General features: G+C 38.2%; 2 protein-coding genes across 2 annotated transcripts; one reads left to right on the top strand and one right to left on the bottom strand.

Moving 5' to 3' along the window:
- Nucleotides 1-14: 14 nt before the first annotated feature.
- Nucleotides 15-21,266, top strand: tppp (tubulin polymerization promoting protein). The gene is made up of 5 exons (XM_014995001.2): nt 15-178; nt 14,368-14,448; nt 15,048-15,383; nt 18,806-18,959; nt 19,045-21,266. The coding sequence occupies exons 2-5, from the start codon at nt 14,435-14,437 to the stop codon at nt 19,252-19,254; spliced, it is 714 nt and encodes a 237-aa protein (XP_014850487.2). The 5' UTR covers nt 15-178; nt 14,368-14,434; the 3' UTR covers nt 19,255-21,266.
- Nucleotides 20,852-26,989, bottom strand: cep72 (centrosomal protein 72). Its single transcript, XM_014994994.2, has 15 exons — nt 26,869-26,989; nt 26,543-26,670; nt 25,840-26,032; nt 25,642-25,753; nt 25,091-25,170; nt 24,950-25,008; nt 24,655-24,697; nt 24,206-24,406; nt 23,911-24,092; nt 23,730-23,823; nt 23,448-23,626; nt 23,238-23,364; nt 23,039-23,150; nt 21,871-21,998; nt 20,852-21,563 (listed from the first exon to the last, which is right to left on the bottom strand). The coding sequence occupies exons 1-14, from the start codon at nt 26,942-26,944 to the stop codon at nt 21,938-21,940; spliced, it is 1,647 nt and encodes a 548-aa protein (XP_014850480.2). The 5' UTR covers nt 26,945-26,989; the 3' UTR covers nt 20,852-21,563; nt 21,871-21,937.
- Nucleotides 26,990-27,305: the final 316 nt, after the last annotated feature.

Genomic DNA, 27,305 nt, shown 5'->3' with positions numbered 1-27,305 from the left:
CAGCGGCCTGGTTTCTCTTCAGCATCTCGCAGGGGATTGAACCGTCGGGCAGATTTGAGAGCACGCAGCGGGGGAGGAAGGAGATCTGCGAGGAGGGCTCCCGATCGACGCGCAATATTATGATTTTCTGAAATCGACAGGGAGCGCTGAAGGATTACATCATTGGGTGATCGAAACGGTACGATTGATTAAAACTTGTACTAATGCGTCTCGTTTTGGCTTACATGATTCATGCACGAATGCGAGTACAGCTGATTGCAGAGTCCTGCATGTCTCTTTTGACTCTGATTTTTAATTAGCCCTTTAAAGCTGCCATGTCATCTCGGTACTTTTTTTTTTTTTTTTTTTTTTTTTTTTTTGGATTACCAAGCTTCTATATGTGGCCCCACAATAACAAACGGATCACGTGGACTCTGTGTGAATCTGACATTTGCACATTTATGTAACATGTTTCTTTCTGAAAACGCGCTCAGATGCTCTTCAGTCTGCAGAATCTGCAGCCATATTCAGTAATGTAAACATGATGAGCTTACAGCCACAGTGAAGGGTCCTCAAAACATCATTTACGTTTCTGAATGATACAGGGGCTTGTGTGCCGTAGCCTTTACATCAAGTTGCTGTTTTGTGTAGGTGGTTATATAATTATCCATGAAAAAAAAGTTCCCCTCCCTCTTATATTAGCTTCCCGAAGAATGGAGGACAGGATGTTCTTGTGTTTATAGGGACCCCTGGTAAAAGTGTGCAAACAGCCTTTTAAACATACCCATCTTTTATAGCGGTATCATGAGCTCACTACAAAAATGTAGGAAAGTCTATTGTTTAGGCATAATTGTTTTCATAGAAATCCTTCGAGGCACAATTCCTGGTGCTCCTCTTAATATTTCATACAATTAAACAGCATCTAATCTTCTAAAACATTGTGCAAGTTTTATGAGAGAGAAGAATCTTTGACCGTCTCTTTAAATCCAACTCAATCCTGAGTTCTTGCTTAACCTCTCCTTTCTTTCACTAATGGTCTTTGGAGCACTCCCATGTGGATTTGTTTTTACGTTTTGAATCATTAATCCTGCAGGAAAAATGCAATAATCAGACAGTTTTATTTAAAATCTATAGTATTCCAAGTGACACCTGATATCAAACACCTAAAAAGGTTCCTCACACCTTTTTTTTTTAAACAGGCCCACAGGATCACAAATCCTTCACTGTGCTCCACAGCAGACATGAGATGCCTCACACATTCAACCTAAGTTTTGCATTAAGCCCGCTTGGGAAGTTTGTTGCTGAAAAGTTCAATCTTGTTCTCATCTGACCAAAGTACATTGACATCCTTGTATAGCTTGGCAAATTTTTGCTTATTTTTGCAATAGTAGCACAGAATAAACTTTTTTTTCTGGAATGCCTCCTTAGAAGCTTAATAAGTAGATCTAAAAGGTCTTATGGAGACACAGGGTCCCCAAAGATTCCACTTTTTTTTTTCTTTTTTTTTTCTTCTTCCATATTTCACTGTGGAAACATAAATTGTGATCAACCCCGTTTGTCAAACGTTCTCATTTATACGAACAGAGAAGACATTCCACTTTCTGACTGATCACACATACAGTACCTGAGTGGCAGGTTCTCTTGTCCTTCCTAGTTTGAAGAGTGGCTATGAGCAATGAGCCTCTGTGTCACATCATATTTACATTTCATGGAAACAGGATGATGATGTTTATTACTGTTGTTGCCTCATTCAGGACTGACTAAATGCTGCGGGCAGCTTGGTTCGGACCGTAGCTGATTCTTCTTAAATATCTGCGCTGTTTACAGACAGCTGCAAACATCATAGATATGTTTACAGCTGTCTGTAAACATATCAGCTGTGTAACTCAACATAGTGCAGATTGCGCTCTATATGTAATTGCCGGAAGCATTAATTGAAACAGGATGTAAAGAGTATGGAAAAGTAACTGGTGGTGTTTGTGGAAAAAATTATTTTCGATGTTGATTTTTTTTTATTTCTTCACCAGAGACATCAAAATGGTACGGAAGCGCATTGCTATCACGCAGGAAAAAAATTTTTTCGATCGCTATCTCGTTATAACGAGATACGTATCTCGTTAAAACGTGATAGTATGTCGTTTTAACGAGTTACGTATCTCGTTATAACGAGATACGTATCTCGTTAAAACGTGATAGTATGTCGTTTTAACGAGTTACGTATCTCGTTATAACGAGATACGTATCTCGTTAAAACGTGATAGTATGTCGTTTTAACGAGTTACGTATCTCGTTATAACGAGATACGTATCTCGTTAAAACGTGATAGTATGTCGTAGTAGGTTAACGAGTTACATATCTCGTTATAACGAGATACGTAACTCGTTAAAACGACATACTATCACGTTATAACGAGATAGCGATCGAAAAAAATTTTTCCTGCGTGATAGCAATGCGCTTCCGTACGCTTCCGTAAAAATGAAAAGGTTGAATTCATAAGATTATGATACTTCATTAAAAGATATATTTATTTTAAGACTTTCTTCTCCTTTTTACCAGGGGAGTGCAATAAACGTGTCCACCGCCATACTGTGATCACATCATTATACTGCAAAACTGTTTGACAGCTAATTAATGACAGACCATTAATAGCTCATTGATCACATCTGTAACCAGATTTGGTTACAAATGTGATCAAAGTAAAAAGTCTGTTTTCTTCTTACTGCTTGCCTCTGCTGCCATATTCTCCCCAAAGGTTGAACTGGGTTTGCCTGAAATAAAGACATGGCGACTTGAGTTTGTCCCAGATTTCAGCACAGCTTAACATTGCGCTGGTTCAAGAGCCTCTGGGCTCTGTCACAACCAGTTAACCTCAGAGTGTACTGTAAATTATCTCATTTTTGTTGGTGATGGCTCAAATCCCACACATCTTTCTAGAATCAAGGGACTGTTCTCAGAATAAATAGGGACCGTAGATCCCTATTTAATTGGAGGTGAAGGGGGAATTAGGAGAGTTTGAACTCCTAAGCAGCCAAAACCTTCTAACGTCCAGTCTGCTTTAATCAAAAATAACATGGGCTCTACTTAGAGCTGAGTCATGCTTCTCCCAGCAGACTTTGCTTCATCTTAGCTGTGTTGGTGACACCTTTGTGTGTCTGATCATGCATCTTTTTTTTTTTCTTTATTAAAAATAAAACAATTGCAACAGAACCATTGTGCTTTCTCATATGCTGCCTGTGCTTCTCGGGATGCGGCTGCCAACAATAACTGCTGCAGTTTGTTTAAAACATCTCTATATCCCTCTGCCTGCCAAGATATTTGAGTCGCCAAGCAGTTTGGATTACTGGAGAGACGAGGACTCGGAGACAGATTGTTGGTGATCTTAGACTTTGGGCTCAACTTTGTGATTTTTTTTTTTTGCTTTTACATGCTGTGTAGAAGCAGAGTGGAGATGGGACTGTCATCAAACTGGCCATTGACTTGGAGACTGTATTTAGATTAAGTAAACCTTGTTTAATAAAGAGGCTGTGATTGTTGTGTCTTTTGTTGAAGCATGCTTGCCGCTCGAGTGAGTCTGGTTGTATCATCGATTACGTAAGCATTCAAGAGAAACGGATAGAGGAGCGCAGATTACAAAGAACATCACTTTTCTGGATCTAAAGGTGAAGTAAAAAAAGTAAAAAAGCTTTAAAAGGATAGTTCATGATTTTTGAAGTAAGGCTCCCTTAAAAATGGCATAGGCCACTAACCTCTGACCTCCAGCAGATAATCTCAACTGTCAGTTGAACCTGGAGGCTGAAATTAATGGCTAAACTGATAAGGGGCCAAGATTTCTGCTGTCTGTTAGTCAGTCCTTTTTCAGTCTTATCAATTTTGGCATTTTTTATTTTATGAACCTTTAGTCCATTCTTACGCTTGCATTGGTTGGTTATTTACAGACAGGCTGATAATTATTTACATGGGAAATGAAGGCAGGAGGCAGTGCAGCACCAATGATCTCTCTGTGTTAAACTTGTCCTGTGAGTCTCTTGGGTATCATTTCTTCTTGGGGAGAGTCTGCATAAGTGTTTGCTTTGTTTATGTTTTTTGTATGTTATTTGACTATATTTCACTTCTGCATGTTAAATTGAAAAAAAAAATATACAAATGAAGTAAAAAACAAACATGTCCAGTGAATGGTGCGTGTCTGGGTTGCAGTAGCTGATGGAATAAAGCTGTGTCAAAAATATTAGTATTACAACCATTCAAGTAAATGCTGCTTTATTCATTTTTTACACGTGCTGTTCTCAGTTTGTGGTTTATAAAGGAAATCCGGTTTATTCTTAATTTAATGTGTAAATGTGTAAAGTGTAAATCGTCATCCTCAACTGTTTTTCAATATGTAACACATAAGTAACAAGAATAAGCACAGAAGAGGTTTTGAAAAAGAAAGAACTACTGTGCTAGATGCAAAATAAATTTAAAGTCAGTGTCAACTCAAACTTGTTTGAAAAGATTTGTCGTCTTTTCATTATTTACTCATCTTTTTCACACAGAGTTGGAAGATTCAAGGTAGATGTAGAAAAAAAAAACTTCGGATTTAGTAAATTATTTTAAGTAAACATGCTTATTATGCAGAAAATGATCACTTTTTGTCAATCTTGTTTTTACACATTGACACTGAGAGTTTTGTAAGTTGATGTTAGCTGGTGAGTTAGCCAGGCTAGCTGCTCTTGTGGTTTAACACACGCATGCTGCTCTAGCCCGTGTGTGTTGACTGTAATTTCAAGCAAGAAATACCCTAAAAACAGCAACAGGCTTCTTCAGTTTCCATGCCTCGACTTTATAAACATTTCACTGTGTAGGAGTGACTGCAGTGTGTGCCAGAAAAGGTAAGGGAGGGGTACTGAGGTTTTACTTCACTCCACATAGCCGGACAAGACTCCAGTCACTCTTGCGTTTTATTAAAATAACTTTTAACAGCATAAATGGAGGAATATTTTTGTGATTTTGAGTGCATAACTTTTCAATTTATTTTTTGGAATACGTTCTTACCAACCCATCCCTATTTCTCAAATGTTTAACATAACCAGTTAAAACCTGGACACATCTGGCCTAGTCCTGTAAGTTAAACCTGTTTCAGTTTGCAGCCGTGAACGTCTGATAAGGTCACATTCCAGAGCATCTGCCTGGGAAGGATGCTGGTCTGGACAGAAAACAGATGGGATCTCTGCATGCCCACTCACTGTGGCGCCCTGGCGGAGGTGTACACTGTCCTCCTGCTCAACCACTCACACACATCACTTTGACAACGGTGACATCACTTCGTGAGCCAAATACCATCTGCCAAATTAGCAGCGCAGTCTTTTCTCTTTGGTACCGATGTATTTCAGTCTGTGTGTTTCGTTTACCTTCTCGAGCAAATCCAGTGTTTTTTTTGTTTTGGTTATGGCACGCCCATTGTTGCTATGAATAGAAGCAGTTCAAATTGGGTCAGTTTATTGTTAAAGCATTCATCTGTGCAGTGGAGGGCCAGAAGGCAAGCGTATGTAAGCATGCTGTCATCCAGTCGCAGATTTGTCTCTGGAGATCTGCCTCTAACCAAATGGCAGCTCGCTTGTATGGGGCAAATTGGAGCAGAAAACATGGCACAGTTGTAAAATGATCATTGTGCTGATCAAGTTTCAGTGAAACGATGCGGTCCCATAAAAAAAATAAAATAAAAAGATATGTTGGATTGCCATGTCTTTTTTTTAATGGTTCAAAATGACTGTCTGCCCTTAATGTTAATGGTGACTCTTTCATGTGTTCAGACTGGTGTTGTTTAAGGAGGAGAGCACTCAAGCAGCTGAATTGACTGACAATAAATTGGAGGAGTGGAGTGAAAAGACTTCTTTGTTTTCCAGAGTCTCAGTCACTGTTAGACCAGCTCATGCAAACACACAATGTGCTCTGAAGACTAAATTATATTAATTTAGTATCCACTCTAAATTAATAATTGAATACTGATGGAACTCAGTGGACACACAATGTTTGAACTGTAACCTCACTGCTGCTTGAATAACTCAGAAGACTCTGAAAGTTTGGAATATTTAAGAGTTTTTTTTTTGGGCTTAGGCTTTTCCTTTTTTTTTTTTAGGCTGTTCATGCCATTTTGTTCCCAGTACAGATTTACAGAGTTGTGAAGTTCAAAGTTTTAAGCAAAGGAAATTCTTCTTTCCTGTGTTTCAAATTCTTAAGCCTGCTAAAAAAAAGCTTTATTAACACTTCTCTCTGTTTCAACATTTTTATTAAACGTACAAGCGATTTTAGTTGTGCACAGACATTAGCAGACATCATGAGTGTCACAACCATTCAATTTTCAGGGTGAAAGGATGGCACAACATACAGTTTATAAATATTTAGATATATTAATTTGGAACGCAAATTTGATTCTGTGGATTTTCTCGAACCAGAATTATATTCATACACTCACACTGATATATTAAAGGCATATTAGCAAGGTGCTAAAACAAAGTACGCCTTTTGTAGCCATTAACGAGATCATGTCATAATCCTGGCTGGATATTTAAACAACTTTCTATGGTTGGCTTCTTAGCTTTTCTATGAACTCTACCAACGCTGCCAAGAAGAAGGATTATCCGACTGTTGTTTTTAAAACCACTGCATTTGTATGTTGGATTATCATCAGTGTACCATAAAAGGACTGGTGAAAAATCAGCCTGAAAAGCCAATTTAAAATGAATATATTCTGAGGATTCACAGGGGAACTAGAGCAATGACAGAAAACACATTTGGTGTATAAGTACGATCATGGCTTTATATCTGCATTTTTGTCCAAGTTATTTATACAGCATGGTTGCAAAACCTTAAAGCTGAAGGGATAGGTTCATTGCGTCTAATCTATGTGAATCAGTTAACCTTTAATATTTGTGATTAAGTTAATTAACTGGAAAAAAAACAAAACAACAACAGCACACTGATTTGCTCACACTGGCAATAAACATGGTATTTAATAATACTGTTGCATGATATTCTCATCTTTTTTCTCCAGTCACATACATCACTTCATGTCATGTAAGAATTAAACATTTAGCTGGAAAATATTTTTTCACCTGTGGATGTGTTTTACACTTGCAAACTGATTATCCTTAAAGAATATTCGTGGTTTTTACTTCCAACTTCACAATTATTCATTCTGACCTGTGCCCTGATTACATCAGAACTAATAATTGTATTTGCGTCCTCTGGGCATCATCCAAAAACATCTAGTTCACAAGTAAACTGCTCGTATTGTTATCGGAGCCCCCGTCACTGCACGCTTCTTTTCTACAACTCGGTTACGTCCCAATTATTTACCGATCTCATGGTTTTGTCTAATACCTCTTATGTTCTCTATGACCACAGTTCCTTTATTACATTGATATTTTTCCTCGCATGATGTCATCCTCTTTCTTTATTACTCATGTTACCATCTTCATCCTCATGTTCAGGATGGATTCTCTCTGTGGGTCATGAAAGACCAAGTTGGAGAAAGAGAGTTAGTCTTTTTTTAATTTTTTTAAAAATAAATTAAAGTGCTTTATATATAAGCAAGTAGATAATGTTAAACAAATTTATGTTCAATTTTGGGGTGTTTTTATTGAAGGTAAAATGTGGAAATCTCCAATCGTTCCTGCAAAGATGTAATGTTTAAATCCTGATTCACAAAGCACTTATTTAAATACTGGCTCAAGCTATCCAGTCATTTTATGTTTTTGAAACTCATAGGCAGACCTGCAGAAAGGAAATGAGTATAATGGTGACAGATGGATAACATGTCACAAGGGTTGAAGAGCCAATAAGCAGACTGTAAAATTAATTAGGATTTAACGTAATTTGGTAAGACATCTTTGCAGTTTGATTGAATGTGTTTGCTTTGTAGCTGCAGCAGGATTTCTAGGTTTCTTCGTATGAATTTTATTTTGTTCTGTGTTTCAGAGCCGTCACATTGAGGCCTTAGGGACCTCTATCTCATTTGTCTTGGCACAAGTGTTGGATGACATATGACAGAAAGCTCTGCCGTCAATAGTGTTGCTCTGCGATGTCACCATGCGTATGTGTTCAGAAATGGGCATGGGGTCAGACCCAGCAGCCACTAGCACCGGACAATGGGTTCCTAGTGTCCATAGCTATAAATGCCATTATTCATACACATTAATAATCTCTTCTGTTTTCTCTTATAATGAGTGGCTTAATATAATGGCATTATGCGCTGTTAGTGTGTGGCAGTTGAAAACGTGAACTTTTCTGAGTATTTAAGTATCATGTGTACTTAGTGAGGTCACAGTTGAGACTGTGGGTCATTTGGTCACGGAGACAAAGCCCTTCGCTTTTGCCACGGCCTCTCGGGGGTGAGTGAACGCTCTTTACCGGCGACTTAGGGGAGCAGATGGTTTAATCCACAGAAAAGTTGCTCTTTCTCTGGATTGCATGCTGGATTTATCTTTTTTACTGGTGATTGTGAGTAGGCTATTTTAGTGGCTTTCGGGTCAAACCTTCATTTCTTTAAGGATGCTGAGCTGAGTATGGGAGCAGCAGAAAGGTGAGCAGAAACCCGTCAACTGCGATTAGAATATTATGGTATTTTCCTATAAATGTGCTGCAGGCAGGACTGCATTACTTTCACACTCTGTGTTTCTTTTTACCACCTTGTACGAGTATTAATAGCTGACTTAAGGAGGAGTGAGGCTGCTGCTCTTTTATTTATACATGCAAATCAGGTTTAGAGAGAAACCACTCAGCTCAGACTGTGTGAAGTCATCCTGAGGAAAATAGAGAAAATAAGTCACAGCACAGCAAACCAATGCCAAATAGGAATATTATACTAAGGCTTTGACTAGGTAACAAATAATTTCAATGTCAACCTTAATCGTCTTTATTTGGAGGCTGTTGAAGTTAACACATTTGTTCCACTTTGGATTTTTGGATGTTTCTTTGCACATTGGTGTACATTACATATTCAGATCAGAATCACTTTAAAATCATGATTGTTGCAAAAAAAGACTGGGAGGCTGCTTCATAAAATTTGGTTGTTTTCAAACTGCTTGTCTCTTTCCGTTACTATGATGTAATACCTTGAACTGCACGTCTTAAAATATTAAGCTGCTCGTTTTTGTTGTTATAACCAAAAATGGAGCCTCTCCACTTTGTTGCAAACCCAGCTGGGTACATTTTGAGATGCATGATCAGGCTTTTACTCACCAGTCCTAACTTCTTGTTCTCTTTCTGGTCTAACCTGCAAAATTCTATTTTGACCAATTTAGAGTTTTTTTGTTTTTTGTTTTTAAGTTTTCTTAATGGAAGTACCAATTTTGAATCCAATAGAAAAATAGATAAATTCCAGATTTACTCAAACAAGGTCCTTCACTGTACTTCAAATTCTCCTCTGTGGGTTTAACTGCTGATGTGTTTATAGACATGAAATAGCGGGAATTCTTAATTTGGTATGTGGCATTCTGATCACTGATTAGAGACACTATTAATGGTTTTGTACAAAAACGTAAAAACAGACAAATAGACAGAAGGCAATGCATTATCTAAAATGGTTGTAGCTCTATCAACTTGTTTCTGGAGTTTTATCCGAGATGACACTTGCAGCTCCACTGCTCAATTATACGCATATTGTGTTCCTACTAATGAAGTTTCCATATGGAGCAGTTTGTTCAAGAGTTAGGCTGATGCTAACATTGTTCGTCTCTGATCTTTTGGTGTAGCTCCGGCCTCCGGTCTATCGTGTGGAGACAAAACCCACAGAAAAATGTTCTGCTTCATAGCACTTTGCTTTGAATCTCTTTACAATTTAATAACTAGTGTCTGAGCTGTGGTCAGATTCAACAACAGCTGCTTAGGCATACTGAGCACAGCACTCAGAGCAAGACACCTGACAGAAAACTATAATCGCCAATACGGCCTATCTTCTCCACAGTGAAAGACATTTTAATCAACAAAAACTTTCAGATTCTTCGCGCAAACCTAGAAACATTTGCAAGCCGTACAGAAGAAACAGGCTTTTTTTCTTAAAAACTGATTGTGCCCACATGGTTTGCTGGCTAACACTTTGGGTGTCACTCTCATAAAATCAGCCCCAAAAGCAGGTAGTGAGAGCTGAGTCTAGTTAGGACTCATGTTGGACCCATTTCAGCTCATTTTTCATCGTACACAGTAAAAAATGCTGGGTTATTTTCATAACCCAATTTCTGGGTTGAAGCTGTTGGGTCATAGGTTGGGTTAGTTTGACCAAATATTGGGTCAAAATTCATAACTCATGAGTTGGGTCATAAATTTATCGGAAGTCTACATCTTGCACACTTCTGTTGGGCCAGGAGTTGGGTGGGTAGATTTACCCAAACGGTTGGGTTAAAGATGAAACTGTGAAGAAGCCACGCCCCTCTTCACAAGCCTCCATTTTCAACAAGACTGTGAACGTTGCATATCGGACTTCTCCTCTACTTTAAAATAAGACATGGTAAGTAAAAAGAAGATAAAGTTTCAACGTTAATAGAATTTTATACATAAATTGAATTTATTTCAAACATGTTTGATATTTATTTTTATGGTTACTTAAAATGTTTATTACGGTAGGTTCCTCTGACAAAGAGCTTCGGTGTTGCTACAACACGGATGTTGGGGGGGAAAATAGATGAAGGGGAAGGGCACAATTTGTCAAGTAAATTAAATTCAGTTTTTAATATAACCTCAATCATATTTGTTCGTAACTTAACATAGTTAAATTTTTAAAAATCGATTTAGTTTTAAAAGAAAAGGTAGTTGACGGTTTCTCCCCTGATTTTTGCAATATGCGCGCGCATCCTCAGCGGGCTGAGGCTACGTGTTGGAACACCAGCAGTAATGGCGGAGGAGAGCGAGCAGAGCTTTAATAATGTGGGTATATTATGCTTTATGAAAATAAAATAACTTTTTCAGTTATTAGGCGATAAATTAGTTGTGTAAACCTAAATTATGCGCTCGGTTTATTAACATATAGCTTAATTACAAACATGCTCGGACGTGTTCGGACTTATCGCTCCCCTCCAGCCGCCTGCTCGTCTCGCCCTCTCTGTCAGTTGACCGGGCGGAGCGGCTCGTTAAGCCGAGAGAGAACGACCGTCTCCCGGCACATTGCTTTCAAACTCCCGCTGGTTTTCGGCAACGAATTAAAAGCAAAACTAAGACAATATCTAATGTTAATGTTTGCTCATTTTATTATTATTGTTACTATTAATTACAAATACATTTATTTAAAGTTGGTGCTGAAAGTTATTCAGCACTAAGTTTGTGTTAAGTTTTACTTCTAAATTAAATTATATGTGTCATTTTATTTCATTAAGTGCTATATTTATTGTTAGGAACATAAAATTACTCTGAACATTTGAAATTGCTGGCTAATTACAAGTTATTTGCAGTGGAGACAGCTATAAGATTGAATCCAGTCATTCTTAAAGTTTGATTTGTGATTTTCTTTTCTGATAGATTTTGTAATTTTACATCCAGGATCTTCAGAATTAAGCGAAACCCAAACTCATTGTTCTCAACAAAGACCTTCTCTGTGGCCAAGAACATGAGTCTGCTCCCTTAAGGTATTGAAGCTCAGAAGAAATGTTCTCTAAAATGTTTTCATGCTTTCTAGTTACTGCAACATTTTAACACTAACTTATGTTTGATACAGAAGGTGATTTAGTCCTGCAGCTGCTGCCAGTACCCCTTCCTGCTCCACCTTACTAATTTGGGAGAAGTTTCAGATCCATCAACCTGGAAGTTCAGATGTTTTCATTGATATCCAGCCTGTAAGTCAACATTCATCTCTGAATAATGCTCAAATTGTTTAAATAAGTGCATCACATTCAATAGTGAGGTTTTGTGTTAAACTAGAATCAGTCAGAAATTAGTTTTTGAGAATGTAGCCCTTTACCTTTAAATTCACTAACGGCCCGTTTTTGTGTCTTCTCTCTCTTGTTCTCAACGAAGATCTTTTGTATGGCCAAGAAGAGAAAGGAGCGGCCATCTTCTCAACAACATGAATTTTCTCCCTTAAGGTATTGAAGCTCAAGAGATGTTTTATAAACTGTTTTTAAGATTTAACATTTTAACACAAGCTTATGTTTGGCAGACAGACAAGATGATGTAGCCCTGCAGCTGCTGCCAGTACTCCTCCCTACTTACACATTTGGGAGAAGAGTTTCAGATCCATCAACCTGGAAGTTCAGAAGGTTTCATTGATATCCAGCCTGTAAGTCAACATTCATCTCTGAATCATGCTCAAATTGTTTGCTGTTTATATAAGTTCATCACTAATGGCCTGTTTTTTCTGTCTTTCTCCATCAGGTTGGGACAAACCTGGTGGTGCATCTACAAAATGTGACAACCCGTATGTCCTCATGCAGGGAGACAGGCAAAATGCTAAAGTGTCGTTAAAAATGCTCCTTGTTTAATGGCTGAAAGTTTAACTTGTAGTTTGCTTTAAAACAGACTTTTTTCATTAAATGTTTTCTAATGTGGAGTAACAGATACTTCTGGAGTTGTAGCCAAATGAATTGAAGTGATTTAACTACTTATGTTTTGTAACTTTTGTAAATGAAATCTGCTGGCTCTATATATGTATCATGTGGAAATAAAAGAAGCTTTAAATTCATATGTCTTTTAATTCTGTTTTTATATAGTGAAATTTAAATTTTTTTTAACCCAACTATAGTGGTATAATAACCCTTGTGTTGGGTTATGAATTTCAACCCAATTTTGGGTCAATTTAACCAATTTAAACAAGTCAATTTAACCCAACGTTTGGTTAGTTGCCATGACCCAATGTGCTGGGTCAAACCCTCAACCCAACCCAGTTGGGTTAAAACAACCCAGCGTTGGGTCGGTCCATATTTGACCCAGCGCTGGGTTACGTATTGGGTTATTTTTAACCCAGCAGTTTTTACTGTGTACTTAATCGTGTAAATGGGATGCCATTCTGTCAAATACTGTAAAATAGCTTGTAGTGTAAATATACTATATTAATAAGTTGCTAAATAAGTTCACACTCAGCTAATTGTATGACTAATTTCAAAGCCATAAAAAAAGGAGTGCTAAAAAAAAAGTTGAGTTTTAAATTTGATTAGAGTGTGACATCTCGACTACAAACGATCTTTGCCATATTATATTTGTAGAAACATGACCGAGTGAGCGCTCTTAGGAGCAAACTATCTCTTACTTATTTTTCCTCTGTAACCTTGTCAACAAGAATTTGGGCAGTTAGAAGAAAGCAAACTGCTCACGAGTACTCTTTATGTACTTTATACACTTTGTACCTTGTAAAAATGTCGTCTTTGTAAGTATTTACGTGTTTGGATGACACTCAAACATCTATTGTTTTTTTCTGTGGTTGATAAAATGTAGAGCAGAGTACATAATCTTTGAGTGTAGCATTTATTCTTACTTGTGGAATTGACAGCACGTTGAAGTAGCTCTGTTACTTTCATTGCGATTTTTATTTATTTATTTTTTTTTTGTGGAAAATCTGCCTTTTGGATGCTGGATTGTTATTTGCTATTACCTTTTACAGTTTGCACATTTGTTATGATGCGTAACCATAGCAACAAGGTAGTTTACAACAGCAGCTGATTAATTAAGGCAGCAAAAGCTGGAAGAGCATCAGTAAGTTTTTGTCCATATTATTCACCAAGCGAGTTCAACAGTGTTATTTAGTAATGCATGTGAAGTCATCATTTTTCGTTGTTACCAAGCACAACACCCCAATGCATTTGTAGCAGTATCTAGTGATTTTTAATTACACTTCACCCTATGTTACACTGCCATCGCTTCAACAGTTTAACAGCCGCTCTGCCACAGAAAGCAATACACTGGATTTGTATTCCACAAATGTCAAAGATTCATATATCTCCAAAGCAAGACCTCCTCTTGGAAAATCAGATCACAGCATTGTTTTCTCCACTCAGAATATAAACCCCTTGTTCAGAGACAACCTTTTAAAAATAAAAAGGACTGTGAGAAAGTGGTCACAGGAAGCTCAAGAAGCTCTACAGGGTTGTTTTAAGGTAACGGATTGGATTGCTCTGTGCCACCGACATGAAGAAGACATTTATCCCATGACTGAGTGTGACTGATAATGTAAACGTCTGTGTGGACAACACAATTTCCACCAGAACAGTTAGATATTTTTCTAATAACAAACCTTGGGTGACCAGTCATCTGAAGGAACTGTTAAACAAGAAAAAAAAGTCTTCAGTTTTCTTTATTAACAAGATCTGAAGAATATTGCATTTTTAAGTCTATTCTCCTTTCTGTTCTGGCCTCTGTTTTAACTCGTGTACTGCCGTAAATCACCTCCATCCTTATATTTTCCTTTTTCTTTTTTTTTTTTTTTTACAGCACAAGAAGAACACAAAAATCATCTAATACAAGCATTTCACAGAAGGACTCAAATTCCTATTCAACCATGGGAGACCAGAAGTAAGTTTCACTAGTCATCTATTTAATCTAACATTATATTTTCCAATGACTTTCTCCTTTTGATTTATTCGCCCTTAAATTCTACAGATATTTGTTAATGAGTTTCATGTTGGTGCCAGAACTTATAAGGCATTTGTACACTCATCGTGAGTCTGGGAACACATCTGATGTTTCCAGCCCAGCAGGAAAATGTTGAAAACACCTTACAAATTGACAAGACCAAAAGCAAGTTGTGACTTGACCTCAGAGCATGATTGACTTTTTATTTTTTTCCCCAGAACTGTTTGGACTTGTGCACAGCCATGCAGATATGGATTAGATCAGATCTACAGTTGAAACCAGAAGTTTACATTCACTGAATAAACAATTTTTTTTCTTAGTCTGTGGTTAAATCAGACCAAACTTTTCTTGTTTAAGCTTAGGTAGAATTACCATAAATATTTTTTCTCCAATCACATATTTTATTCACTGCTTGTTCTTATTTTATCTTACAAGTCAATGATCTGTTTTCAGAGGGGCTTTAGTAGACATAAATGAAAGATTTCCAGACGTACTTCTCATATTTACAGCGTGGCCAAACATACTTTTTCCGCCTGCAGAGACAACATAGACGACTTTAAAGTCCAGACAGCTAAGCACCCCAACATGAGCGCCGTCCCTCTACGGCCACACAGCGAACACTCTAAAGACCGAACATCCAAAAGGCTTTCGACGGAGTCTAATGGGACCAGTGATGGAGGTATGGGCTCGTCCACACCGGTGGAGATCACCGCTCTGGAAGAGTCCTTTCGACGCTTTGCCATCCACGGTGACACTCGCGCTACCGGCAAGGACATGCACGGCAAGAACTGGTCCAAACTCTGTAAAGACTGCGGTGTGATCGATGGGAAAAACGTCACCCTCACTGATGTTGACATCGTTTTCAGCAAAGTCAAGTAAGTAAGCCATAAATCTCGCGTTAAAATGAAAGCATAATGCTATCAGTGCTCTTAAATGTGACTGTTTATTCTACAACTACCTATGCCAGATCTAAAAAAAAAAAAAAAAAAAAGTATACTACATCAGGCATGTTTGTGCATTTATTTTTGGATTCAAATGCTTTTGAAGAACTGATTGCTCCAGATCAGGGTAAGATAAAATCACTGTGAGCTTATTATAGACCAAGAAAGCTCACGGTCTTCATGAGGTACTAAATTATCACCTGTTCATGTGTTCATTTAATTCAGACGAAGCTCTCCATCAGAAAGCAGCCAGAACTAAAGGCCGGTGTTATGGCTCATCTTTTATCTCCTCGGGCTTTGTTGATTCATATTTTAACGTCTGATTTTACTGATGTAGAGTCGCTACAACAATGATTGTGACCTCAATATCGTTTGACAGCCAAAGAAAAGGGTTTTATCCGCACAGCTCTATCAAGTGCACAGGGTGCCCATAACTGATTTGTGTTGATAAACTGAATTATTACCAGGGTATTTTTTTATTTGTCTTTAGCCATAAATATGCTATCGCTAACAGCGTATGTGCTAAATAATTTAGAGAATAAAGTTTACATTTAAACATGTACAGCACAGACAATTTGACTAAATCCTCCAATATTTAAATTTGTTAATTAATTGTAAAGTTTCTGTTTTGCTGGTGTAGCAGTTTTGATGTCTATGGAGGTCCTTATTAAAACTGAAAAAGAAAAAAAAATTGTATCCTTATATTTCATGTTAGTTAAATGTATTATTTAGTTAATAGAAATGTGTGATATGAACTTAAAAGTTTGACATATAGTATTATTCTGAATAATATCAGAATAACACTAATTATTATGGTATTAGAGAGAATAATAAAAAAAGTGATAATTTAAAATTAGTACTTAGAAACCCATTGCAATCTTATTGAAAACAGGCGGTACCTGAATATCACTGCAAAGCCTGTCAAACACAAATGCTGCTCATATAAAAAACAACTGCCCATCTATATAATAATAAAAAAAATAATTTACAGATTATTCAATATTACTATACCAAGACACCGCATGCATTAACTAGTGCAGTTGTATCACTAAACAGCACAATATAGACTGTATTTCATTTTAATTCTAAAGACATTGATATTTCTGTTCTCAGAACCAACAGTGGAAAAAAAATGGTAATAGTAACAACCCCAATACTACTATTAGTATTTTGGTAGTGAAAAAAAAAACCATAATCCTAAAAACACCTGGCTTTTTAAAATGTATAATTGGACTGAGTACACATTATATACCTGGATAATCTTTCTTTTTTACTAAGAAATTAAAGGTATACCTGTCAGACATGTAGCTTGATTGTGTGTTACTTTATTTTAGTCATTAATGTTTATTATATCCATGAAACCTAACCTTTGCCCTTCCTCACTGTTGCATCAAGTCAAAGCAATTTTTGTTGTTTTGAGACACCTGCAATGACACCATCTCCGTTGGCATGGGAATGATTTTCTTGGCAAGCACCAAAAAGGATCTAGTGGGTGACTGTGCAGCTTTGTTTACACCCTGATCTGTTGGCCAATACTGAGAAATGTGCCAACAACGTTCTGCAGAATCACTGCAGAAATGTAAGAAACTAAAAGCCGATTCTACGTATTTTTTTAGGCTTGGTGGATTTGTGCTCTTTTGCATACATTAGGTCTTGCATGTAAATGTTGCATCTCAAATGCTGAGTATTATTCAGGTACACCCACCCACGGTATATTGTGAAGAATACTGAGGTATGATCAGGAGATGTGTGTACAGTTCAGAGCTTCCCAGGTGAGCAGAGGGGCTAAGTTTTGTGTAGTTTCTTAATCCAGGCATATCTGAGCAGGGGAAGAAGAGTCTCCATTCTTGATCTTTACACCATGAATTTATTTTTAACCTGCGTCAAAAGTTTATTTATTTCACATACACAACTAAACTCGCACTGGCTAATCGCAGTACGGCTCAGGGAATATGGCAGTGTGCTGCAAATGAAGGTCTGTCTGCTGTAGTTCAGGGGCAGAAAAACATAGCATAAGCCATGGGTGACAAATAAGTAATTCACAATTAATTAGCATCAGCATATGACAGGGGATTTATTTTCTAGGGTTTCTCATATTTTACATTTACACCCTATTGAGCCTGATACTGCTTGGGCCTTTTAATATGTTGCCTTTTTTATTGGAGCATATTTCAATAAAAAAAAAAATAAAATAATAAATATATATATATATATATATATATATATATATATATATATATATATATATATATATATATATATATATATAAAACCATTTGCCATTTCTTGTAAGAAACTGAGCATGTCAGCATGGTGAAACAGAAAAGAGAAAGAGAGACATGTTGCAGAAGCAGCAGCTGAAAGTCCAGCTTCCTCCCTGACCGTAGACGGCGTGAAACAGACGCACAGGATCAGATGTTCACTACCGAGCGATCTCCAAAACAAAACCACCACCGGGTCACCGAAAAAGTCCAACTGATAGTAAAACCCAAACATTTCTTGTTTGCTGTAGTTTGTTGCTATGACAGCACGGTTGCCTGGGGAGATCGTTGGCTTTATAGGCTGTTGTTTGGGTGATTTATCTCCACAGCAATGGCTGTTTGTGTTTGTGTTAGTGTTACTAAGGGCTTTTAACGTAGAAGTGAAACGGGCAAAAGGCGAGTTAAACAGCTGAAGTGCTCTCAGAGCCGCAATGATTGATGGCCTGTGATATTTTCAAGGTGTGATCTGTTACATGGGAATTCCACACCTTCACAGATACTTGGTCGTATTCTGCAGGTTCAAGTGACTGTAAGGAGGTACAGTAAGAGAGAACTAATGCAAACATCAAATCTTATGTCTTTTCCCCATCTTTTTAAATATTATACGTTGTGTTTAAATCCCAATAGGATACACTGAAGTTTTACAAAATTTAACCATTTAACTAGTCTGAAATGGATCACAGCTACATGCATTTTAATAGGATTGATGTTAATTATTTTAGATTTTCAATGTAATTAGACATTTAATGGACCCATTTGTTCTTAAAGGTGTCTTAGGATGGTTCATGTTGTGAGCCTGCAAGGTGATAAAAAAAAATTGAACTGAGCCCTTTCAATCTGTTCTGAGAGGCCTGTTGATAAAGCAAGCTTCAAAAGCTGCGGTTTTGTCAGAGCATCTTCAGATGTTTGTTATTTGAGATATCACTCTACCTTTCTTCTCTTGTTTTGTTTCAAGATAACAGGAATGTCTCATTCGTTGGAAGCAAAAATACCAAAGACATTTACATAGTCATTTTTTGGGGTTTTATCCTCACATAGTTGCAAATATAGCTTCCCCAAACTTAAACTTGGTCTCCTTCTGCTCCATCTTTTCAGGAAGAAATCCTGTCGAACCATCACGTTCGAGGAATTCAAAGTGGCACTCGGAGAGCTGGCTCGGAAGAAATACAAAGAAAAGACTGGAGAGGATGCCGAGGCCGAGGTCTTCAAGCTGATTGAGGGGAAGGCGCCGGTCATCGCAGGAGTCACGGTAAGACTTCATCCGTCACAAAATTCACGTCGGTTTCACCAGCGATCGCCGTTGTGACTCGAACGTTGTGCAAACTGCTCCGCAGAGAGCTGTGGCCTCGCCCACGGTGAGCCGCCTCACAGACACCACCAAGTTCACGGGCTCGCACAAGGAGCGTTTCGACGAGACCGGCCGAGGGAAGGGGAAGGCCGGCCGGGTGGACCTCGTCGACACTTCGGGATACGTATCGGGATACAAACATCGAGGGACGTACGAAAAGAAAGTGAACAAACCCACCGATGGCCGACCCATGTGAAGGCAAAACATTTCCTCGACCGCTTAAGATGATTTTCTACAGAGTACTCCTAGAAAGCACAAAAGAATACAAGCTCATACATTTCCCAGCCCGTTTGTTTTTATGTGTACGTCTGTGTGTAAGAGAGATTTAAAGAAAAAAAAAAAAGAAAGATGGTTTTTAAACTATTCTCTTTGTGTGAGAACTGGAAAACTGTTTACATGTATTTTTACGAAGTCATCACCAGCTGGTACATTCCTGTCTGATAGCGAGTTACTGCCAAACACTGAGAAGAACCAATGAGAGGAACTGCTAGAGCCTCTTACGATAGGGCCCCTTAATATTTAACAAGCACAAGGAACAGAGTGCCAAGAACAAAAACAGAACAGTTTGATTTAAAAACAAACAAAAAAAAAAATTGCACTTTTTTTTATTTGAAATATTTCTATTACCCTGTCTGGTGAAAGAATGGTGTCGGGTTAAAGATGAGTGGCACTCTTTCTTTCTGTTTGGCACAGATATAACTGCTGTTTGTTTCGAGAACTTTAATCCCTCATTTCATCTTCAGTGCTTTTTTTTTTCCCCCCACCCGCACTTATCAATTCTGTGTTTAGGAAACCTGCTGTCCAGTTTTTAAGTTTCTTTCATAGACTCACTAAATAACGCAGAGATTCCTAAACCCATTTGAATAATGGAAACACATTATTCGTGTGCGTATTTTTTCAAGAAAATCTTGTAGGGAATGATTGCATCGGTCCAATTATCCTGGTTAGACGAAAAACATTACACCCTCAAAAAGATATCAAATTAAGTCATATTTTTTGTTTGCAAGAGTAAAATCTCACTTTAAGCAATTAAAAAAAAAAAAAAAAGTTATGCATCTGGCCTTTCTGGGTTTCTCTAATTTTGATAATTAGTCTACACATCTAAGACTAATGAAGTAAATTAGAGGCATTAAATCTCTGGCACAACTTTTCTACTTTATAATTCATGAAGCATAATAAAAGACCTGCCCTTTTAATAATGGTTTTTAAACATAATTCTTCTTCTGATCTTTCGGTATTTAATTATACACAAACCAACATGCATTTCAGGCAGACGATCTTCCCCCACTTGCTAAGCTCAGTTGTACAAGATTGTATTTTCAACATTTTAGTTACGTTATCTCCTTATCAGATTTGTACACAGTATCTCTAATATATTTGCTTTAAGGTTGTGTATATACTCTAAACAGTTTCTGCCAATTAGCCTAATTTAAGACACTGATTTTTACGTAGGTATTTAGTTTTTCTGTGTTGCTGTACCTCGTGCATTGTTGTGTATATTGCATTTGATTCAGAAGCATATAGATGACAGAGGTTTTTTTTTTTTTTTCCCTCCTAAACTGCTGTGCCTGATGTGATTACAGACTACTGGTCAGACCTAAGTATTTTCTTGGTTAAAAAATAAATAAATAAATAAAATTAAGTATTGAAACTGTGGGATCATGATCAAACCTTGTATTTGCCTGCAATGACTGTATGTATTTGTACTTGTACAAAGTAAGCTGTCCTCTAATGCTACCCTATTTGTCTGTACCTTTTATTTGTGGAAGCTACTGTCATCTGAGGCACGGTAATTACCTGATGAAAGCAGGGGTTTAATGTTTACTTACATACTCTACCAGATCCAAGGGAAAACTGCATACAACAATTTTTTTGTAAAATATTTTTCCAACATAACAGTATTGTGTGTGACACCTACCTGTAGCCTCAGCTGATGAAGAATCATGCATCGAGTGCGAAACTAGCAGCTTTTTTGGTGTTAGCTTGAGTATCTTTCTGTGTTTTTAATGCCAAATATTGTGCACCTTTAATGTGGAGGAAATATTTGTTTTTTTTTTCTAAAAAAGAAAAAAACAAAAACAAAACTTTTCAAGTACTATTGTGCCCCAAGTGCATGCAGTGTACTACTTTTTCTTGTTCTCAATGCCTCTAAAAAGTGTGTTCTTGATTTATATTGCATTACTGAAAAATAAATAAGCAGAAAAGATATATCCGTTTTATGGCCTTTTCAGGGGTGCTTCTGCAGCGGTCGCACCATCCGCTCAGTGACCTGTAAAATCCAGATAAAAGCCGCGGCTACATTCAGCTCGCTTCTAAGGCGCTGGGCCAAGTCTCGTATGAAGGTTTGCAGGAGGAAAGTTTGCGTGTGTGTGTGTGTGTGTGTGCGTGTGTGTGTTAGCGGCTCTCCGGGCCCGAGGCAGACATATAAATAAAGTCACAGTGCAGCTGCAGTCCTGATGCATTCAATCCACGGCAGCGTAGAAAGCAGATGGATACACGGCTGACCTAAAAAAAAAAAAGAAGGAAAAAAAAAATGCAGACACAATCTTGCTACAGATCCAGGAAACACATCACGACCTTCGTAGTTTTCCCCTAAAATCATTTGTTAACATAACAGCCCTGACACGCTCTTATATACAAGCTTTCATGAATGAATTGCAGTTCTCTTAACTGTTTATATCAAGAGGACACCCCATATATAATCATTCAGAATAAAAGGACACCTCATTAAAATGCGAGCGGACTGTACACAATGCAAATGGCCTGACCTGCAGCGGTTCAAATTACGCAGAAAATGACAAAAATGCTGTACCTATTGCTTATATGAAGCTTGGCATAATTCTGCTTTTGACACACAATCCTGGTGTCCCAATATGGCTTTAATGTTCCGCGGCTGTCCGAAGCTCGGCAAGCAAACATTCGTTTGTAGCCACCAGGGACCTGCAGTATAAACACAGACAACAAATCACACAAAAAGAACACAGCTTTGCTACAGTATTCCCAGGGTCACTTATTGGGCTTTTACGTGACAGATCAACAATACGTGGCCTTGTTAAGAACAAATAAAAATATCTGTTCAGTCCCATTTCCTCTAATTCCCCTACATAAAATCTAATGTAACCAGAATTCAACAAATTAATCTTTTTCAGTGAAGGAACAAAGAGCATCATGGGAACTCAGCAGACAGGCCAGGGATGTGGTTGTGAAGAAGATTAAAGCCAGGTAAGCTAAGAAACAATTATTCCAATCATTAGTCTGACACTTGAGTCTGAGCTTTCAGGAAGAGTGACGAGAAGAAAGCCACAAGAGATCCTCATGTAGGAGAGACAGCAAGCATGTGCAACAAGGTGACGCTGTTAGATGAAACTGAAATTGAACCTGTTGGTTTATGTGCAAATCTAACGTATGTTGGACGGCTAGCACTAAAAACAACATGTTGGAACACGGCGGAGGCACCGTATTCCTGTGGGGGATGCTTTTCTTTGACACCGTCAGGCAACTGGTCAGTTGATCAGAAGATCGAGCAAACCTGAAATAAACTTTGTAAGAAGCTGAAAAACAATTGAGACCGAGTTGAAAGTTCACCATCCAGCCGGACAGATAGCAAAGCTTACTTATATTTTGCAATCTAACTCCAATTAAAGTCTATGGGAAGACTTGAAAATTGATGTTCATAGATGCTCTAAAAATGTCAACATTTAAACTGGAAAAAAATACAACAAAGCATACGCTTGGCTGCTTGGAATTCAAATACAAGCCACACTTTTCAGATTTTTACTTGTGAATTATTGTGAAAACAGTGCATGTTTCCCTTCCACTTCACAAAAATATATTACTTTGAGTAAAATGAAATATGAATGAATATAAAACACTATTAAATCTATGGCCGTGACAAGCTGAAAGGTTGTGTGAATGCTTCTGATGTTTGTGCTGCGAACCCAAGTACAAACACCGACCCAGGGACGATCCCCCGTCTTTACCTGTGGCTTTCCTGAAGCATGTTTGACAGTTCTTGGAGTTTCTCGGCCTCCTGCACTTTTTTCCTGAGGCCCTCGATCTCTTTCCTCAGCTCCTCCACTTCTGTCTGAGCCTCTAAGGATGAGCAAACACAAAGAAGTGTTGTTAGTTCAGAAAACAGCCGGAACGTGACTCACATTCATCTCTGGCGATCGCACCCACCTCGGATCTGAGTAACCGGTGAACTTTTCATCATCGACTTCAGATACTGCCGCTCCAACTTGATGAGCTGTTTTTGCAGGGCGACATTCTCCTCCAACACGATCCTGAGCTGCTCGTTCAGCTTGCCCTGGATTAAAAGTGTCAACTCGTCAACAGCTTTCTTAAAGCTGAAGTATTGTTCGTGTTTTTTTAAGAGTGGAGGCAACTTACCGCCTCTCTACGTGCTTCCTCCAGCTGGGCGGAGAGGTCACACACTTCTGCTCTGTGCTCGTTCTCTCGTGAGAGCGCTTGGAAGCGAAGCGCGTTCACATCCTGTCTTAAGGTCCTGACCTCAGCCTCCCGACTGGAAATATTGCTCTCCATCATGGAGAGAATCTGCACCGCCTGAGCTGCAGCCAAAAATAGATCGGATGAGAACACATTCATCTTCTCTAGATCCTGAGATTGAATGCCGGAAATATATATATGTATATTTTTTTTTGGCCGGCTCACACAGGAAGCTGTTGTTGTAATGCAGCGATCTCTCCCCCCGCCAGTGTTTGTCCACCAAATTGAGGAGCATCTCCAGGGGTTTCCGGTAACCACCCTGAGAGGGAAAAATGCAGAGACGTCAGCAAATATAATTAAACGAACACGGAACAATCCGCAGTTCAGCGTACAGAGAACGGCCAACCTTTTTTTTCTTTTCAGCTTGCGGCTGTCGGTCGGATCTCCCTTCTGTCTTGTTAAAGCTCGAGTAGGTCAGCCTGGCCGGATGCAGTACGGGGTTGGAGTGATCTGCGAGGTTTAAACCAGAACGCAGCGGACTGGGAGGGCGAATGTCACCAAACGAAGAGCCACGGTGTTCACTTTGAGCTGGGGAAAATGTGGCAAGCACACAGTTACTGATACGTCATGAAATAAACGTTGCCGTCTGTCGACTTGTCTAAGTCTAGTGTGAAGGGGTTCACAGGAAATTAAAAACTCACCAGGATTTGCGGTAAAATGACCCCTGGCCTTGTGTCTGGTTAGGCTGGACGAGTCAGTTTGTTTTTGTTTTCCAGACACAGTTTTGTGTTTCTCAAAAACGGGGCCAAACGACACTTTTGGTCTTTCGGCTCCTTTCGGTGATGTTGAGCTTAGATTATGAGGTAGCGTGTTCATCTGCGAGTCTTTGGACTCAGCAAGAGCTGGGAAATTATAAATAAGTAAAAAAAATAATAATTACAAACGCGCTCTAGTTTAAAATAAATAAAATGGCCTCTGTCTCCCCCTAGTGGTAACTTGGACTGAACTTCACAACTCAAGCACAACTGCTCTTGATGAGTGTTAGATTCAAAAGGATGACACATCAAAAACTGACCATTTAGATAATAGGGGAGAAAATGAGTCTGACTAAGAGTCTTCTATGAAATAATGGATGAGTTTGAACACTTACAGTTTTTAGTGGAGGAATAACGAAGGATGGACTTGGCCAATTCCTACAAAAAAATAAAATAAAATAAAATAAATATTATTAGTAAGTTCAAAAAAGAAGTAGTAGTTGGGACTTTAACAGAAGTAACATTTATGGTACATTTCCAGACATTTTGTAAGATAGATTTTTTGGCAATATTTCAAATTAGAAAACTTCCATGTGAACTGAAATCTCTGGAGATTTCAGAAATTTTTGCAATCTGATCAATAAAAGAGTTTGATGTAAAATATTGGGGGGAAAAAAAGCAACTAATCACCTTCTTTGGAGTTGAACACCTCTGCACCACAAAGTCATCTGGCTCTTCTCTTTTAGGCTCTATGTAAAGACGTCAGTTTGAAATTTAAGATAATTGTGGAAGAGGCAGATTATAATTTGCTGCTGAACTTTAAAATTTTACCCGCCACTTCCTTGTAAAGAGAGTCAGCTTCCCCTTGATCTCTGGTAGTTGCTTCAACAAAATTCAACACGATATCGTTGCTGTGGGTCAGAAGAGAAAACCCGCTGGTCAAAAGGTCACAGCATCATTTTAAGCAAAATTCCAGATGGTCCGCGCGAGAAAACTAAAACGGGATTTATGAACATAATCTAAAACATGCTGCCAAATCAACACAATATTTCACCACATAGAGGGCATTTCTCATTGCCCTGTATTGACCTTCGTCCCTAAATCCTGTGAAATGTTAGAGGAAAGACTGACTGCTGTCCGATTGACACAAGGCATTAACAGCAGAACTGCCAGTGATTTTGGCACTGACAATTTAGTACAATAATAATGTTTTCATCCTCTGAATAAACACACAGTGGTCTGAGTGAGATTACGCCATTTAAAGAAAAGAATATTTCTTATAAAGCTTCTTTCATATTTGTACCAGAGGTGCTAATAAATGTACAAGATATCATGGTGGTAAGATGAATTTTGTCTAGAATGTGAAGACGTTCTTGTGTTACCCTAGGCCCAGCTGTCCGTCCAGGGACAAGCTACTTTGCTGCAGAGAGGGACGTTGAGTGGAGAACTCAAGTATTGCAGCTTTGCGCTCCGTGTCTCTGACTGGGAAGTTATCTGTAAAACAAACATCATGAATGACCGGACTCAATAAACAAATATCCAAGCCTGTGATGAGCGTGGACGCCTTGAGCATGCCTTACCAAGTTTTCGCAGGTTGGGCATGGCGTGAACCAGATGTGGTCGATAGCCTGGGCAATTTTTAGTCAAAGGGTTAAGCCTGAGGTCCAGCTCCCTTAAAGCTGGCAGTTCGTACAGCACTTGTACTTTTTCTAGGGATGGTATGCAGTTATAGTAAAGAATCAGCCTCTCCAGCTTCTTCAAGTGCTTCACCCCCTGGTTATATAAACAGAACAAACTTCAATCAGGAATAAAAATTGTTTTTTTTGTTTTTTTTATAACTAAAGACCATAACTGAGGTAAGAAAAATAAATTTAGAGATGTGTGAAAGACAGGGCAAATTATATTCTATGTGAGAGAGACCAAATACTTTAATTGGGACTTCATGTAAAGACAAAAACAAAGTAGAACATGATTATAAAGTGGAAGGAAAACAATACTTGTAGTTGCAGTTGTATTTAGGCTGAGATTAAATGACATTCTGGAAATATTAGGTGGCTGCAGGAGGCAATTACTCATTAAATCTTATTTAAAGGCGTCAGACAAAAGGGGCTGAATATGCACGTCGTACTTTTAAATTTTTTTGTTTGTAAAATAACATATTCTTTTCTTTCCACGTAACATTTAAGCACTATTTATTTGTGTTAGTTTGAACGGATTGAAGAAGAATAGCTTCATGGAAAAGGAAAACGTGTCGTGTGCAGAATGAGCTGCAGAGAAACAAACCTCCAACGAGACGATGGCATTGTAAGACAGATCCAGAGATTTTAGACGGCAAAAATGATTCAGAGCACTTCCAAGATGCCTGATTTTCTCCTCATGTGTCCCTGGGAGACTCAGTGTCCGAACATCACCTGTTTTAAAAAATATATATTATTTATGAAGGAAACAGTTCATGCTACGTTAGCTTTGGTTAGCTTCTTACCACCGCTCAGGCCTGTGAAAGAGCCTTATAGGTTTACGTTTTAAGCAAGACAAGCTTAAAAGTGTATAATTTACCCTCCATATTTACTAGGTTTTATACCGAGCCCCATTTAGGAAGACCGTCTTACCAAGAAAAGGGTGTTTTAACTGAAGTCTGTCACGTATCCATTGCTCTGTTAATGTTGTCAAACACACCGCCGCCATACTTTTCGAACTTTTGCTGCGTTCACGTACCGTGGGGGGAACAAGTATTTGACAATCAATTTAATAGTGAGACAAAATAATGATAAAAATGATTTAGATAAAATGTTTTTACAGATTTGCATATGTTTAAAGAACATCTAAGGTGTGCTAAGTTTTTCTAATATATTCAAATAATGCTCTGTGTAGGCCAGGGGTGCCCAAAGTCGGTCCTCGAGGGCTGGCATCCTGTATGTTTTAGGTCTCTCCCTGGTTTAACATACCTGGATCAAATGATGGCTCATTAGAGGCCTAAGAAGAACATTGACATACTGAACAGGTTGTTACTACCACCAGGGAGAGAACTAAAACATGCAGGATGCCG

The sequence above is a fragment of the Poecilia mexicana genome, unplaced genomic scaffold, assembly GCF_051168715.1.
Source record: "Poecilia mexicana isolate PSO_F unplaced genomic scaffold, ASM5116871v1 scaffold_16, whole genome shotgun sequence".
NCBI classification, from domain to species: domain Eukaryota; kingdom Metazoa; phylum Chordata; class Actinopteri; order Cyprinodontiformes; family Poeciliidae; genus Poecilia; species Poecilia mexicana.
Note: the sequence above shows the minus strand (reverse complement) of the source record. Positions and strands in the feature narration are given on the sequence as shown.

What these genes read in the sequence shown, in the direction of transcription:
- tppp (XM_014995001.2), top strand. An exon ending in ATCGTTTTCAGCAAAGTCAA is followed by an intron (nt 15,384 to 18,805) that starts GTAAGTAAGCCA and finishes CCATCTTTTCAG; the next exon opens with GAAGAAATCCTGTCGAACCA. An exon ending in CGGTCATCGCAGGAGTCACG is followed by an intron (nt 18,960 to 19,044) that starts GTAAGACTTCAT and finishes ACTGCTCCGCAG; the next exon opens with AGAGCTGTGGCCTCGCCCAC.
- cep72 (XM_014994994.2), bottom strand. Translation starts at nt 26,944, where the DNA reads ATGGCGGCGGTGTGTTTGACAACATTAACAGAGCAATGGATACGTGAC. An exon ending in GTTAAAACACCCTTTTCTTG is followed by an intron (nt 26,671 to 26,868) that starts GTAAGACGGTCT and finishes TTTTTAAAACAG; the next exon opens with GTGATGTTCGGACACTGAGT. An exon ending in AGGAAGCACGTAGAGAGGCG is followed by an intron (nt 23,365 to 23,447) that starts GTAAGTTGCCTC and finishes CTTTTAATCCAG; the next exon opens with GGCAAGCTGAACGAGCAGCT.